The 18,220-nt window shown below is 47.3% G+C and overlaps 1 protein-coding gene across 1 annotated transcript in view; it reads left to right on the top strand.

The window, feature by feature from the left end:
• The window catches only part of TM9SF3 (transmembrane 9 superfamily member 3), a 188,725-nt gene that overhangs the window by 15,187 nt on the left and 155,318 nt on the right, over window positions 1-18,220 (top strand). The window contains exon 2 of the mRNA XM_029609139.1: window positions 8,393-8,588. Within this exon, the coding sequence (XP_029464999.1) occupies window positions 8,393-8,588 (196 nt within the window). The remainder of the gene's footprint in view (window positions 1-8,392; window positions 8,589-18,220) is intronic.

The raw sequence follows: 18,220 nt of genomic DNA, 5'->3' as shown, positions 1-18,220 counted from the left end.
GCCCCCGCCGGCGAAGATGCATGAACGCACGCCTGTACTTCCAATTTGGGCGCTCAAAGCACCAAATGGGACGTACAGGCGGTGCGAGCTCATCGTGCCAAAAAAATTGCACCGGCAGGCAACTGGAAGATTGCCAGAGCGGCGGAGCAATCTTCCAGTTGCCTGCCGGTGCAATTTTTTTGGCACGATGAGCTCGCACCGCCTGTACGTCCCATTTGGTGCTTTGAGCGCCCAAATTGGAAGTACAGGCGTGCGTTCATGCATCTTCGCCGGCGGGGGCTGCTGGAAGCAGATTTGTTAGGCAAGACTTCCCTTGGGTAAATCCATGTTGACTGTGTTCCATTAAACCATGTCTTTCTATATGCTCTATGATTTTGATCTTGAGAATAGTTTCCACTATTTTCTACCTCTATATACCATTACCATTTTGAGAGAGCCTCTTGAAAGGAGTTTAGCATCTCTCCTTTTTTTTTCCACAGATCGGTTGTTCAGTCAACATCCAGCATATTAAAATCTCCCCCCAGCATTACTTTTTCATTGTGGTCTTATATATTTCTTTCAGTAGGATTCTGTTTAACTCTTCTGCTTGGGCAAAAGGTCTGTAAATGCCTCTTCATTTCTCTTTCTCTTATTTCAGTGTGGTTTTTTTTTTTTTTGTGGTGGTGTTGGGTTGTTTTTAAATAAAGTTACTTGCCTGCTTCCCCTTTTTCTGCATGCCTGGTACTTCTTGAACTAGCCTGATATGTTTATATGTCAGGTCGTTGGGAGTCACTGAACCATGTGACTTCTCTCTGCATTAATGGTGGGTGTGGAAGGGAAATAGAACCAAAAGGTTACTAAGAGCCAAGAGTAACAGATAAGTATGAGAAGAAAAAAAAGTGTGAAACTTGCTGGGTAGACTGGATGGGCCGTTTGGTCTTCTTCTGCCGTCATTTCTATGTTTCTATGACAGCAACAATATATAGATATGCCTCCACCATTGGTCTTTGAAGTCTGGAATTGTATTACCTAGACCAGGTATTTCTTCTTCTCTTGTCTGTCTTCCTGCCTGCTTCTCTCGTACTCCCTGTTTTGCATAGGTAGCTTTGAGTAGGATCCTTTATTTTCAGTTTAAACCATTTCAAGACCTCCAGCCATTGCTGAAATCCAGTGTGAGCCAAAGTGCATTTTGTTTTGAAGTCCCACTCTCCACCAGTGAAAATGCATACCTTCCAATGTCCTGCCTCCTTATCCCCCAAGCAGCCAAAGTGTCTGCTGTCTGGTGCTGTGAATGCACTTCAAGCAGATCCTATCCACTAGAAGCACTTTCCAGCAGGCTCCCTGGCCTGCACAAAAACAGAAATGCAGTATTGCAGAGTGAGGGAGCCTCAGCATGCTGCCATGGGAGAGAGAAGGCTGGAGCCACTACTAATAATGATGAATGCTGTTGCAATGTGTGTGTGGAGAGAGGGAGATTATTGGAGAGAGGCATGGGATGGAGGGTAGAGATGGGGATACTGCGGAGTGGGTAGGTGAGAGAATCTGATGATGTTTATTATCCTGGCTTCTGTCCACCAAAATAAATACTATTTACCTGTAAAAATGAGTCATATTTGTTCAACTGATTTTCTCTGTTTTTGTTGATAAATTCCTGAAAAAAATAAAGAACAATAAAAAACAAAATTGAAGGTCCCTATTTATGCGACATCTTTTCTTACTTGCTTGACTGCCTCTTCTCTCCTCTTTCTGCCCAAGCTGATGGCTGCTGCTTCTCCGGCCTGGCAGCCACTATATCTACTGCCTCTTTCCAAGCCATAGCTGCCAGGGTGCCATAGGACTGCTTCCTGTAATCTGTATGGTGCTGATACTTATGTATAACTAGTCTTGCGCGAGCTGTGTGTTCATACCAGTACCACATAGCTCCTAGGAAGCAATGCCAACTGGTGCCTGAACAGCCATGAGCTGCAGAATAGCAGAGGCTAGCAGCTGGAGAGTTTTAGATCATGGACAGGAGGAGGTGTGTGAGAGGGGGATGGGGGCAAAAAGAAGACAGCCAGCAATTTGGAAGGGAGGAGTGGAAGGAAGTGACTGAGGGGGAGGGCATGTGGCCAACAGTTTCCTGTGATTTAGTAGCCAAGGAAAAATTAAAAACTTAAGAAGTTGCCATACTGGGTCAGACTGAGGGTCCATGAAACTTAGCATCCTGTTTCCAGCATGGCCAATCCAGAATACAAGTACCTTTCAATTAACCAAACAGTAATTTCCTAGCGTGTAGCAGATGGACTCAGGACCAATGGGTATAGTGTACTCCTGTTAGCAGTTGGAGACGGATCAGATTTCAATCTGACGTCAGCCCCTAATACATATACCCCTGCAGGAAGTGCAGCTCCTCAGTATTTACCATCTCCAAAGCAGTTAGGGACTATCTGCACGCTCTCAGAGCGTTAGAACAAGAATCAAGGAGAAACCCAAATTTAAGAAGAAAAGAATTTACTGAAGAAGAGCCCCGCTCTCCTGCAGTGATACCCTCGGGTCCCTCCCCCAGTTGAGATTCCCGAGGTGATTTCCGTGGTCCCTCCGAGGTGAGAGCCTCGGTCCGGTGGCCGATTCGCGGCAGGGACCTAGCCCCCGAATCCTTGGGCGCGGCGTAGAGGCAGCCTCGGTCCGGCTGCCGAATCGCGGCGAGGACTTAGCCCCCGATCTCGGGCGCGGCTGAGAGGCAGCGGTTGCACCCCTCGAGCGCGGCGGTGAAGGTAGTTGCCCTCTCCTCCCGCAGCCGGAGACCGCCCGGGGCGAAACCGGGAAGCGCTGAAGACAAGGTAAGGTGTAAATCTTCTACTTGAATCGGTCTCCGAGGATCGAGGAGGACCACAGGTCATCAATCGGAACCAGTGCCACCGGGTTGATCCGCCCTAGCAGGGCTAGGCCCCAGCTGTTTCCAGGGTCTGCCCACATGGAGACCCTCCGAGGAGGTCACCATATTGCCTGCATGCTTGCTGTTGCCATCTTGGCCCTGTTTGCCACACCGCCCGCCGTCCGAGCCGAGCGCACAAATGGAGCTAAGCACACAAATTTACATATGCGCTTAAGCTTAGGCGCACATAAGACTTTACGAGCATAAGTTGCGCGCACAGAACAAGGCGCATATCTACGGCTGGGCGCACATCTGCGCGCACATCTCTGACGCACTGGAGCGCACAAGAGCTTACGCGTCCATAGACATGGCACCTCCAGAAACAGGAATAAAAGCTCAAGGCCTCTGCCCAGCATGCCAACTCAGAGCCTCTAAGAGCGAGGAAGCCGACGCCCTATGAGCACATGGTGAGGAGTCCCTGAGAGACCCAGGTCAGGGCCATTCCCACCCAGGGCCCAGGGCTAGCTCCTCAGGGGCCACCCCAGACCTAGCAGGCCTCAGGGATTCCACTCACAGTCGGGGACCCCAGAGAACTGGCATCCCTCAACCTAGACCCAGAATCGAGCTCTTGGGTAGAGTTGTTCAAGGGGATTCAGACCCTCATGCCCCAGGACCCTTTAGGCCTAGGCACAAGTTCACACTGTCCAGAAGTCCCACCTACGGGGACACAGACCTCTCCGAAGAAGAATTCGATCCCCTGGAAGGGGGGAACCCCCCCCCCCCCCCCCCGGGGACAGAGCCACCGAACATGAGACGCTTCTTCACGAGGGATGAGCTCCCGGACCTGATATCCCGATACATAAAGGAGCTCGCTATCCCTGGCCAAAGCACCTCGGGGGAACCTAAAAACCCCCTGTGGGAGGGCCTTCGCAGACGTCGCGCCACTTTCCTCTCCCACAGGCGGCGCAACAGCTAATTGACCTAGAGGGGAATGCTCCGGAATCCTCATGCAAAGGGGGTCGAGCCTTGTCTGCCATGTACCCCCTGGACCCAGCAACCAAGGAGCTCCTGGCGTGCCCTAGAGTGGACGCCATAGTCTGTGCGATCGCCATGCGCACTGCCATCCCAGTGGAGGGAGTAGCGGCGCTCAGGATACACATGACCGGCGCCTGGAAGCCATACTCAAGCATTCATTCAAAGTTGCAGCTCTGGCCTACAGTTTGCGGCCTGCTGCACCGGGGTGACACGTGCCTGCTTATCACAAGACAGGAATAACACCCCGGGAGAAGACATTGAATCAGCACTATCTTCTCTCACGGGCGCGGCTTCCAATCTAGTGCACACAGCAGCCAGAGGAGTCTCGTCCACAGTGGCAGCCAGCAGACAGCTCTGGCTTCGAATCTGATCGGCTGACGGCCTCCCCCAAAACGAGCCTCACGAGGAAACCCTTCAAAGGATCCCTCCTGTTCGGCAGCGAACTAGAGAAACTGGCCAACAAATGGGGTGACTCCCGATTACCGTGCATGCCGGAAGACAAGACAAAGGGAAACCAGCGTCCCTTCCCCATGTCCACCAGGGGCAGAAGTTCACAGTGCTTCAACCCTCATATGAGCAACTATCAAGCGTCCCGCCCTACGGGCAGGAACCAGTCCTTCCAGAACAAGCACACCAAGAGGGGAACCAGCTTGGGTACAGGCCCCGGCAGCACCCCACAATGAGAATCAGCCGACCCATCCAGGGGAAGTAGCCATAGGGGGCAGATTAACCCTAGTCTACCGGAGATGGGTCGAGATAACCTCTGTCAAGTGGGTCCTAGCCATCATCCGAGAGGGGTACCACCTGGTCTTCTTTCGAACCCCTCTGGACAAGTTCATGGAATCCCCCTGCCACGACCCCCGCAAGAGGGCGGCAGTAGAAGCTACACTGAACAGGCTTCTGGCCCTCGAGGCCATAACTCCGGTACCTACACGGGACAGGAATACTGGACATTACTCCATTTACTTCATCGTACCCAAGAAAGAGGGTACATTCAGGCCCATCCTGAACCTCAAGTCGGTCAACCGCCACTTAAGGATTCCCCGCTTCCGCATGGAAACCCTACGATCTATCATACGGGCAATACAACCAGGAGAGTTCCTCATATCCCTGGATCTGTCGGAGGCCTACTTACACGTCCCAATTCATCAGCACACCAGCGCTTCCTACGCTTCAAGGTCCTGAATCGTCACTATCAGTTCCGGGCACGACCCTTCGGGTCAGCCACTGCACCCCGGACGTTCACCAAGGTGATAGTAGTGTTGGCGGCAACACTCAGGAAGGAAGGAACCCTCGTTCAGTCCTACCTGGACGATTGGCTGATCAGGGCAAAGTCACCAGAGGAAAGCCATCAAGCAACCAGCAGAGTCATAACACTACTGGAAAGCCTAGGATGGTGATCAATACCCCTACAGCCCTCACAGTCGCTGGAATACCTAGGAGTCTGATTCGACACCAAGGAAGACGAGGTCAGCCTGAACCCCAGGAGGAGACCAAAGCTGCGGAACCGGCTTCAGACCTTACCGAGCGTCCCTCGTCCCACAGCATGAGATTACAAGGCCTTGGGCTGATGGCGTTCACGCTGGAAGTGGTGCCATGGGCACTAGCCCACATGAGGCCCCTACAATGCTCAATTCTATCGCGGCGGAGTCCACGATCCCAGAACTACACCGTACGTCTACCACTTCCGGGCAGATTCTGGAACCAGCTACGGTGGTGGCTGCAGAACTGCCACACGAGCCGGGGACCAAGACTATCCTCCCCAACCTGGACCCTGCTTACCACAGATGCCAGTCTACATGGGTGAGGAGCACACTGCGAAGAGTTAACCGCCCAAGGGCAGTAGAACGCAGACGAAGCGGGATGGAACATCAACCGCCTACACACGCAGACAGTTAGATTAGCCTGCCTGCGGTTCGCTCACACATTCCGAAACAAAGGGGTCAGAGTGATGTCTAACAACGCCACGACGGTGGCCTACATCAACCGACAGGGCGGAGCCAGAAGCCAACAGGTGTTCCTAGAAATAGACCCTCTGGCGTGAGCGGAAGCAAATCTCCAGGAGATCCCCGCCGTCCACATCGCCGGGAAAGAAAACATCACGGCAGACTCCCTCAGCAGGGAAAGTCTAAACCCAGGAGAATGGAAGCTGTCGTCCACAGCCTTAAAGATGATAGTGAATCGGTGGGAGTCCCCAGACATGGACCTTCTAGCAGGCAGGTCCAATGCTCAAATACCAGATACTTCAGCCGCAGGCGGGATCTGCAGTCCCAGGGGATTGAGGCCCTGGTATAGACCTGGCCACCGGGGACCCTGCTATACACCTTCCCACCGGGACCCTTGATGGGCACAATCATTCACAAGATACAGCAACACAGGGGACTAGCTCTTCTGGTGGCCCCGGATTGGCCAAGAAGACCCTGGTACACAGACATGAGAAGACTACGGGCAGGGAACTCATTACCCCTGCCCTCACACAGAGGCCTGCTCCAACAATGCCCGATTCTTCACGAGGACCCAGCTCAATTCTCTCTTACGGTCTGACCATGGAGAGGGCCCGCCTGAGAGAGAACAGATTCTCGGGGGCAGTAATAGTTACTCTCCGAGCACACAAGTTCTCCACATCTCTAAAGTACATAACGATCTGGAGAGTTTTTGAGGCCTGGTGCGAAGACCACAATGTCAAGCCACGCCCCTCTAAAGTTCTCGTGATTCTGGAATCCTTACAGAATGGACTACAGAAGGGCCTGTCCCTCAACTCCATCAAGGTACAGGTGGCAGCATTGTCATGCTACGGCTCCAGGAGCCAGGGCGAAAGCATAGCCTCGCAACCAGATATATCACCCTTCCTGAAAGGAGTCAAACACAGTCGGCCACCCCTGAAGTGGCCAGTACCTCTGTGGAACCTTAACCTTGTCTTGGAGTTCATAGTGGAACCCGCCTTCAGACCCCTCCGAGGCCTGTTTCTCCATCTGTTACCTTAAAGACGATGTTCTTGCTGGCCGTGTGCTCAGCCCGCCGCACCTCGGAACTACAAACCCTGTCCTGCAGTGAGCCATTCTTCAGACTCACCCCGGGGTCCATCCATCTATGCACGTTCCCCTATTTCCTCCCCAAAGTGGTCTCACACTTCCACCTTAACCAAACCATCTCACTTCCAGCGATGGACGGCTTGAAGAATTCGGAAGAAGCCCGTAGTTTACGCTACCTCGCCATCGGCAGACTCCTATCCAGATACCTGGAAAGGTCGGAACCAGTACGAAAGACGGACCACCGTTTCATCCTCCACATCTGAAAGAGACGAGGGGAAACGTCCTCGCGGGCAACCATTGCCTGCTGGAGCAAGGAAGTCATCAAGGCGACCTACATAGAAGCGGGAAAGCCACCACCTCTACAGGTCAAGGTTCATTCTACCAGAGCCCAGGCGGTGTCCTGGGCAGAAACTAGAATACTGTCCCCTGCCGAGATCTGCAGGGCGACAATGTGGTTCTCCATCCATACCTCCTCCAGATTCTACCGTCTGGATGTACAGACTCAGGAGGACACGACATTTGCAAGGGCAATCCTAAGTGGGCCATGGGCAGCCTCCCACCCGGTTCGGGAGTAGCTTTTATACATCCCATTGGTCCTGAGTCCATCTGCTACACGCTGGGAAATGGAGAAATTACTTACCTGATAATTTCATTATCCTTAGTGTAAACAGATGGACTCAGCATTCCCACCCTTGGCTGCCGTTATGCATTATTTTCAATGAAGTACGGGTAAGCCATGTTTTAACTTACATAGAGCGTCGACGCTTTCCGGTTGAGTACACTGGCGGTCGCCAGCTATAGTCAATCAATCAGTTCAAGTTATTCAAGTTAAGTTTAATTAAGTTAACCATATGATGAAGTTAATCACTCAGTCACACACATATCCACAATGCTTTTCAAGGAAGAATACTGAGGAGCTGCACTTCCTGCAGGGGTATATGTACTAGGGGCTGACATCATATTAAAAATTTGATCCATCTCCAACTGCTAACAGGAGTACACTATACCCATTGGTCCTGAGTCCATCTGTCTACACTAAGGAAAACGAAATTATCAGGTAAGTAATTTCTCCAATACATCCTATGCTACTAATGCCAGTAATAGCAGTGGCTATTCCCCAAGTCAATTTGATTAATTGCAGTTTATGGACTTCTCCTCCAGTGACATGTCCAAACTTTTTTTTATGCCAGCTGCCTTAACCACATCTTCCGGTAATGAATTCCAGAGCTTAATTGTGCTGTGAGTGAAAAAGAATGATTTCCAAATTTTTTTTTTTTTTTTTTTTTAATATGCTGCTTACCAACTTTGTGTCTCCATTTCTGTGACTGCAGAATCATGGGATGTTAAAGACCCTTACTGGTATTTATGCTAGTATCACAGAAAGAATGAAAAAAAATGTGGAAATACCTAGCAAGTTGGGGTTAGATTTCAGCCTAGTAACTTCACTTTGGCCTGGTTTGTAGCTTCTGATTGTGTTTCTGTTCTTTTTCAGTATCACGACAAAGAGGAAGTTGTTTTATGGATGAATACAGTGGGACCATACCATAATCGACAAGAAACCTACAAATATTTTTCTCTTCCCTTCTGTGTTGGGACCAAGAAAAGCATCAGCCATTACCATGAGACACTAGGGGAAGCTCTGCAGGGAGTAGAGCTGGAGTTCAGTGGTCTGGATATTAAATTTAAAGGTGAGAATCATAAGAAACCATACTCATGGGAGAGAGCACTGTTTCTTTGGGTTGTGAAGTTAGACCAAAAACATCAAAATATATATCTTTGTGGAAACAGCAAAAATGTAAAGATCAATGTGTATTGTTTGGCAATACCAAAAGTTAAATGTATTTATGTAATGTAGCCAGAAAAGTGATGGTGAAAGGGTAAAACCAAATGCCTTAATATTGAAGTGAAGTTACGTGTCAAGGCCATTTCACATTATATAAGAAATAGTATAGTGCAGTACAGGGATTGAAGCAAGAACATTCAAATTTCTTGTGCCTTATTTACGAAGCAGTTTTCAATACTATTGGCACCAGCATGTTTGGATTCTGAGATTTGGGGAAAGAAGAGATGGACCTTAATCTGATAGAAATGACTCATCTGCATAGGTTGCCAGAATTATTAGCATCATTCTGCATCATCTTAAAATAGTACTACTATTACTTCTATTTCTTATTTCTGTAGGACTACTAGATGCACTCAGTTCTGTCCAGTTACACATGAGACAGACCTTGTTCCATAGAGCTTAGCCTAGTTGAAACAAACATACGGGACAAATAAGAAACTTATGGAATTCTTTTTGTTAAGAAAATGGTTAAAAACAGCAAGGTTACTATCAGAAGATCCAGGGGTTAAAATTTAAAAGTGGCCTGAAAAGGGCAGGCTTTTAGGCTGGTTTTAAATAAGGCCATAGCAGGAGCATGATGCACCAACTCAGGAAGTCTGTTCCAAGCATGTGGAGCAGCGAGGTGGAAAGCACAGAATCTGGCATTGCTGATGGAGCCAAATGGATGTATGGAGCATTGGGTGAGATAAGAGAAAAGCGATAATGATGAATTGCAGAATACACATGCTTATTGATAAGAGAAGCTTGGATTGTATGCATGAACAGATAGCGAGCCAATCTAGTGACTTGAGAAGTAAGGTTAGATGGGTGTAGTGACATTGGTGGGAGGTAAGTTGCACAGTTAAATATTGAATAGATTTCCCATTGGTTCAGTGGGAAACCTGTGAGGACCAGGTGACTTTTTGTGTTTTATTTTGATTTTATTGCTGATTTTTTCTTTTATTGTACAAACCACCTTGCTTTTATGAAAAGGTGGTTTCTCCATTGACAAGCAGGGCTGGATTAGCCAATGCACATGGGTCATATTATCCAGTGTTGCCAAACAGACCCATCACTCTAGCTCAGTAAAATTTTATTACTGAGCATATGTGAAAATGTTCACACAGATAAGTAGCTGAATTAGCCATGCTGTATGGGTACGTCCTCCGTGCCACTAGGTGGCAGAGCTCTCAAAGTCTAGCAAAAACTTTTAGCCAGGCACTCCCTCCTTCCTGTATCCTGACAGGATCACCTCAGGCTCCTCAGTCTAATTTTTTCCGCGCAACACTGTGCGCAGAGCTCTCTACTTCTCCTCTACTTAAAAACAAAAAAACCCTAACAAAATAAAAAAAACATCTCTCTCTCTCCAACTCTCTCTCTCTCTCCATCTCTCTCTCTCGCCCATATATATAGATGTTCAGAAAGAAGACCTGACCTCACGAGACTGTTTAACATCTTGGGGCACCCCCTCCCCCTCTCGGACAATGCATACCTCAGCAAGCCTCCTCGGTTAACCCTCCCCCCCCCACCCCCCATTCATAGGGCTGGCTCAGAGTAGAGGCCGGGGGAGGGGCGTGGGAAAATCATCAACTAACAGAAGTTAGGGCATATCTATGCTGGCATGCTGACTTCCACGCCGGTGCCGCAGAACAAGGGCCAAAATCCCACCAGTGGACGCGGGTGCCGATGTGCCAACAGGCACGGATGCGCAAACACGGGTGCCGACGCATCCATGTGGGCAGCAGTGAGCCAGGACATCGATGCAGCGCTGAAAAGCGTCGACACATGCGCTGGAGCGCCAGCCATCGATGCTGGCACAGACACATCCAGGGGGCGCCGACATGCTTGGACATTACTGTGGCGCCGAAGCGCTGCGATATTGACGCTGGTGCTGACGCATCCATGGGGCATCGGCGCGGCTGCGGGATACCCTGACGCATCGACGCGGGCGCACTAACGCAAGAGGTATTGACACAATAACCCCTGGCCTCACTTCGACACAGCCATGGTCACATTAAAGGGAGGCACAGCACAAGCCGAAAGATGAGCCCACGGCTCGCCGAGTGTGCTGGAACATTGGCGGGAGCACCAGACATGCAAGACATTGGTACGACTGCAGAGCGTGCAAACCTAATTGTGTTCAAGCGCCTCCTGAAACCAAGGCGTGTGTGTGTGTTAACAAAAAAAAAAAAAAGGGGGGGGGCCCGCAACACACAGCTGGATTGTGAACACAGGGCTCATCGGGCACGCTCAGCATAGGCGTGGGCACCGGTTGCGCCAGAACTTCAGTGCAGGTGCCAAGCGTGCGCACACACTTATGCCACCAAACGCCTGCTAACACTAAGGCGTTTGCCAAAAAAAAAAGGCCCCTCAAACTATTGCGAAGCCTACTACTAGGCATTCCAAAAAAAAAAAAGGGAAAATTACACTAATAATACTGAAGCCCATTCGTCCTTCAGCAGGTATACCACCTATGCAGTCAATATAGGTCAGACAATTGCAGTCCACTTCCATGGACTTGGCTGAGGGCATCTTAGAGTTTAGAGGTTCCTATTCAATCAATAACCTCCCATAACTCCCAGTGGACAGCATTCCAGGAATTCCCTGAATGACATCCTTGTGGGATCCTCCAATCATTTCTAATTAATTTCAACATCGCCTAGAACTTCAACTGAAAGTTTCACTTTTCCACACCAACATTCACCTTCCACTTTTCTCCGAGTTGCTTGAGTCGATGCTGCTATGAACGTTGTATGCTCCAGGACTTGTTCCAATACACCGCCAACTAAGGGAAGGTATATACAGAGGAGGCAAATGGGTAAGTCTTTCTTCGGGAAGACTCATAAACCCCCATGCTAGCCACAAAAGTTTGCATTGCATCTCTTCATACTTGATAGGCTCTAAGAACCACATTTTCTAATAGGCCTTGCCGAAAGCTGGAAGCACTTCCTGAACTCCGTTTTGTTGTTTCCATAGCTTGGAAGTCTTTTTTAAGACTTCAGCGAATACCTGGCAGCCAGCCACCTTCCATGGTTCAGTGCTAGCGCCATGTGTGATGATGTTTAACGACAACCGGACATATTCCTATGTCGTCAACACAATTTATTCGGAGATCAGTTCACCGATACGATCACAAGCTTAAAAAAAAAAAAGACATCCCTTCATAACTTCTCTCATCGTCCATCTTATCATGATGTCAATATTCAGACTTGGCCCTCTGCCGAGGATTCACAATAACTAAATAAATATCCTTCAAGCCTTACTCCGCTTATAAGCATTGTTTTATCAACCATTGAGGCAGCAAGCTGATCAGCAACAAGCACCACATCAGCGTACTAGAAAGCTTCGCCAGTCGCAGCATCCTACGGATCCTCAACCTCCACAATCCCAGTCGGGTCTTTGGAAATCATAACGCTACCCTCATGACCTCAAGGATAAAGTTGCCTACTTATTTCCAATCTCAAACAATCAATTTATAATACCAATAGATGCGGAATGACTTCTTTTAAGAACACTCTTCATTCCTTCATCCCGAGGGTCGCACTGCCTTGGAAACGGGTATAAGCTTACCTATCGAAGAACTTCAATGCCTAGCGTTACCTCATTTTTTTCCAGATGTGCAACCACTCTGCCATACAAGTTTTTCCATATGGCCTTCTTTCTGCAAGATTTTTCCCAAGTACTAGGCACTGATAGTGCCGCACCATTCGTCGTCAGAGGAAGTAATGTTTTCCCTGTCTAGACGATAGATTCCTGGTGCCATCCATTCCAATACTACCAAGCGGCAATCTTTGCAGACGATTCTTGCCTAGAAAATCTAGGACCCTTAATAATAAATAAAAAATGGTGAAGCAAGAAGTCAGCAGTGCAGTCTATCCAATCTGCACTTCATGGGAGCCTACATCGAAAACTTCACAACACGGCTTTCTACCTCACCCAAGAGCTTTAACTCTTTTCAACGTGTTGTACAGCTCTACTTCACACTACTATAGTGACAACTCGCCGGACCATAACTATTTCTGGACCACGTAAGGCAGCCACCTACATTGTTCCGCATGCACACCGGCATATCCGCTGCCTGCAATGTGACCTCAGGCATTGACCACTCACATTCCTGGCCTGCAGTAAAAAAAAAAAAAAGGCCTGGTGGCTACTCCCGTTGACATTTCAACATGCTCACCCCTGCCTTCCCTAGGCCATCAAATAATTCTCACCACAGCATCTGAACGAATTTCAGACACAAGCTCTATCAACTTAGTACAAGTTCACACTGCACATGAACCTTTACGATTCCCTGCAAGGGAAAGATAGTCATGATTCACACAGAATCCGACTTCCATAAATTAAAAAAAACAAACAAACAGTATCCAGCTCCTGGATCCTCGACGAACAGGCAGTTCAGAGTTTGGATCACGTTCATCGAATATCCATTTCACTTCACTCAATTATCTGCCCGGAATTAATGATTCCAGACCGGACAAACTCAACATCAGTTTCGCTCCTACAAAGGGAAACTAACTGCAAAATTAACTCAAGACCCACTCTCACTAAGACTTCTCACTACGGTGGAACTCTTGCAACATGGTACAACAGAAAATGGAGAGCTTTATTCGACTTCTCTGAGCTTGTTCAGACGTCGGGCGCCTTTCTCATCCATTGGTGACAAGGCATATTTCTGCATTCCTTCCGATACCACTCATCTCTTGAACTCTCCAGAGACGCATAGAAAACCAGGCGAATCTGTCATATAGTGGATATGCATTAAAAAAAAAAAAAAAGCGCATCTGTTCCTCATCGCGCCAACATAGCCAAGTCGTCCATGGTTCTGTTACCTATGACGGTTTTCGATTCGCAACCCAATTCGCCTGGATGCGGCTAATAGCTTCTTCCCTAAGACGAGGGAACATCCTCTCCACGCCTCCCCATACCTTATGGCATGGAGATGAACGCCTTCCTTATTTACATTTTTCTGCTATCCTCAGGACAACTCTCTATCACATTCAAGTACTGAGAAGGTTGTCCCGCTGCGCTGCTGCTTCCCATTTAGCCGACTTCTGTCCTGCCTCCATCTACGATGCAGCAAGGGCATTTCGACTCCTTGCTACGGACAAGTGCAAGGTGTTGCATATAGGGAAAAATAACCCTTGCTGTAGTTACACGATGTTAGGTTCCATATTAGGAGCTACCACCCAGGAAAAAGATCTAGGTATCATAGTGGATAATACTTTAAAATCTTCGGCTCAGTGTGCTGCAGCAGTCAAAAAAGCAAATAGAATGTTGGGAATTATTAGGAAGGGAATGGTTAATAGAACGGAAAATGTCATAATACCTCTGTATCGCTCCATGGTGAGACCGCACCTTGAATACTGTGTACAATTCTGGTCGCCGCATCTCAAAAAAGATAGAGTTGCGATGGAGAAGGTACAGAGAAGGGCAACCAAAATGATAAAGGGGATGGAACAGCTCCCCTATGAGGAAAGGCTGAAGAGGTTAGGGCTGTTCAGCTTGGAGAAGAGATGGCTGAGGGGGGGATATGATAGAGGTCTTTAAGATCATGAGAGGTCTTGAATGAGTAGATGTGACTCGGCTACTTACACTTTCGTATAATAGAAGGACTAGGGGGCATTCCATGAAGTTAGCAAGTAACACATTTAAGATTAATCGGAGAAAATTCTTTTTTCACTCAACGCACAATAAAGCTCTGGAATTTGTTGCCAGAGGAGGTGGTTAGTGCAGTTAGTGTAGCTGGGTTCAAAAAAGGTTTGGATAAGTTCTTGGAGGAGAAGTCCATTAATGGCTATTAATCAATTATACTTGGGGAATAGCCACTGCTATTAATTGCATCGGTAGCATGAGTTCTTCTTAGTGTTTGGGTAATTGCCAGGTTCTTGTGGCCTGGTTTTGGCCTCTGTTGGAAACAGGATGCTGGGCTTGATGGACCCTTGGTCTGACCCAGCATGGCAATTTCTTATGTTCTTACGAGTTCCTGTATGCACCAGTGCAGCTCATCACCTTCATCTATAGGAAGGACCTCTTTCATGTTGTTCCTGGGTATACCTATTCATGTAGGGACTATTACCCTCTACATCCACCTTTACAAAACCACCGGTGCCGTGGTGCATTAACATGAATCTCGAACAGCAAATGCTTTCTTCCTTTGCACCTCTACACACTTGTCATCTTCACTACCTCTCATAGCAGGTGCATTTCCTGGTTGATTTCATTCTATCAAGAAGACCAAGTGAATTACAAGCATTGATTCACTGCCCTCTTTTTTTTCTTTCATTTCACCACGGCAAGCTGACCTTGCACACTTCCCGAACTTTCTTTAACGGTAATGTACAGTTAACTTTACATGCCTTGATTGTAATCGTGCGCTGCCATACTACACAAAACACTCTGTCACTCAATCAACCTCAAAACGATTTTCTTCGTCAGTCCAGATGCACGAAGGCGTCCAGTGACAAGAACAACTTATCCAAAGAGATATGCAATCTTATCCTTTTTCAGCGATAATAAGAAATCGCACACACTATCTGCGATCCTAAGGACACATCATGTGCAGGAAATGACAACCTCAATTGCTTCTCTTCATCAAGTCTCTCCTAGGCATTTGTGAAGCGACAACACGGTCACCGCTACACACCTTTCACATTCCACCAGTGTTTACACAAACAGACGGTGGATGCTCCTTTTGCAACGGACTATCCTACAGAAGTGCATAATTCTAAACACAAAAGCCTTCATAGGAACTGTCCGCCACTATTATCGTATTGAGCAAAAAAAACCACATACTAGCTGCTCAGTACATCAGCTGGGGACTCCCATACAGCATGGCTAATTCAGCTGCTTATCTATGTGAAAAGAGCAAGTTTGCTTACCGTAAACGGTATTTTCCATAGGTAGCAGATGAATTAGCCATGCTGACCTGCCCGCCTCCCCGGACAGTCCTAGCATACTTACCTTGCTTTGATACTGACTGAGGAGCCTGAGTCCTGTCAGGATACAGGAGGAGTGCCTGGCTAAATGTTTTTGCTAGACTTTGAGAGCTCCGCCACCTAGTGGCACGGAGGACATACCCATACAGCATGGCAAATTCATCTATCTACGGAAAACACCGTTTACGGTAAGCAAACTTGCTCTTACCGTGCACATGCTGCTTTGTTAGCCCCTCGGTCATATTTCATCTGAGCTTCTGCATGGATGTGTACGCTCTTGTGTTTTTTTGTTTGTTTTTTTTTTACTTTGTGCTTCTTCAAACCTTTCTCCTTCAATTCACTTCGAGTTGCCATGCTGCCTTGGCAGCTGCTCAATAGCACTTTTCAGTGCAAAGAAAAAGAAAAATAGATGATCATGCCAGACTTGAAGAAGGCTGTTTCCAGTGCTTTAAGGACTGCAAGATGTCCATCACCAATGGCCACAAAATTTGTTTACAGATATCTGGCACCAGATCACGACTCATTCAATTGCTTTGATAGTGGCCGGATGCCACAGTGCCTGGAAGATGGAGGAACTTCACAGGTCGATGAAAAGTTATTCGTTCCTCCTCTTGGAATGGGGCTTCTTCTGACAACCTCTGTGCCATGTTGAGCAGGAGTTCCTCAAACAAAGTTTCCTCAGTTGTGGCGCCAGTTCTCGGATCCGTCGTAGCCCAGAAATCAAACAAGGAGCACAAAAGGAAGAAACATCATGCTTTGGAGCTGGCTGTGCAGTTGGTGCTGATGAAGCTTAAGTCTGTGCCAAAACTTGCATTGTATTGAACTTCGGCTATGACACAGCTGGTGCCATCGACACAACCTTTTTCTTGGTGTCATCAGTGCACCAATCCTTGGTTTCAGGAGGCTGCTGGGCTATAAGAACAAAAGAATTGCTATACTGGGTCAGACCAAAGGTTCATCAAGCCCAGTATCCTGTTTCCAACTGTGTCAATTTCAGGTCACAAGTTTCTGGCAAGATCCCAGTGGTTACATAGATTCCAAACTGCTTATGCCAGGAATAAGAAGTGGATTTTGTAACTCCACCTTAATGATGGTTTATGGATGTTTCCTCCAAGAACTTGGCCAAACCTTTTTTTAAACACAATAACACTAATATCTTTTACCACATCCTCTGACAATGAATTTCAGAGCTTAATTATACATTGGTTAAAAAAAAAAGTTTCCTCTTATTAGTTTTAAGTGTATCGTGGTAACTTCATTTATGTCCCCTAGTCTTTGTACTTTTCAAAAGAGTAAACAACCGATTAAGTTTACTCATTTCATTTCACTTGTTAATTTATAGACCTCTATCATATCTCCCCTCAGCCATCTCTTCTCCAAGCTGAAGAGTCCTAACTTCTCTAGTCTTTCCTCATAGGGGAATCGTTCAGTCCCCTTTATCATTTTGGTCGCCTTTCTCCATACCTTTTCTAATTCTGCTATATCTTTTTTGAGAGGAGGTAACCAGAACTGCAGGATGAGGTTGCACCATAGAACGATATAGAGCCATTATAAGAACATAAGAAGTTGCCATACTGGTTCAGACTGAGGATCCATCAAGCCCAGCATCCTGTTTCTAACAGTGGCCAATCCAGGTTACAAGTACCTGGCAAGTACACAAACATTAAATAGATCCCATGTTACTAATGCCAGTAATAGCAGTGGTATTCCCTAAGACAACTTGATTAATAGCAGTTTATGGACTTCTCCTACACTAACTGCCCTAACCACATTCTCCAGTAACAAATTCAATAGCTTAGTAGTGTGAATGAAAAATATTTTTTCCATTTTGTTTTAAATATGCTACTTGCTAACTTCTTGGAGTGCTCCCTAGTCCTTCTATTTTCTGAAAGAGTAAATAACATTCACATTTACCTGTTCTAGTCCTCTCATGATTTTATAGAGCTCTATCATACCTCTCCTCAGCTGTCTCTTCCACCATCTCCCATCAGTGAATTAGGCCTCAACATTGTCGATGCAGCCATCTCCTCCATCGATGCATCCAGCCTTGGCATTGTCAATACTTCACACTCTGCCACAGTTGGTACACCAGTTCCCAGCCCTATTAGTGCACTCGATAAACTCGAGGCTCGAATGTATTTTGTGGGGCTCTGGACATAAGAATATGCCATACTGGGTCAGACCAAGGGTTCATCAAGCCCAGTATCCTGTTTCCAACAGTGGCCAATCCAGGCCATAAGAACCTGGCAAGTACCCAAAAACTAAGTCTATTCCATGTTACGGTTGCTAGTAATAGCAGTGGCTATTTTCTAAGTCAACTTAATTAATAACAAGTAATGGACTTCTTCTCCAAGAACTTATCCAATCCTTTTTTAAACACAGCTACGCTAACTGCACTAACCACATCCTCTGGCAACAAATTCCAGAGTTTAATTGTGCGTTGAGTAAAAAAGAACTTTCTCCGATTTAGTTTTAACTTCCTGGAGTGCCCCTTAGTCTTTCTATTATCCGAAAGAGTAAATAACTTATTCATATTAACCTGTTCTAGACATCTCATGAT

Source organism: Rhinatrema bivittatum, chromosome 7, assembly GCF_901001135.1.
Source record: "Rhinatrema bivittatum chromosome 7, aRhiBiv1.1, whole genome shotgun sequence".
Classification (NCBI taxonomy): domain Eukaryota; kingdom Metazoa; phylum Chordata; class Amphibia; order Gymnophiona; family Rhinatrematidae; genus Rhinatrema; species Rhinatrema bivittatum.
This window is presented reverse-complemented; position numbering and strand designations above follow the sequence as displayed.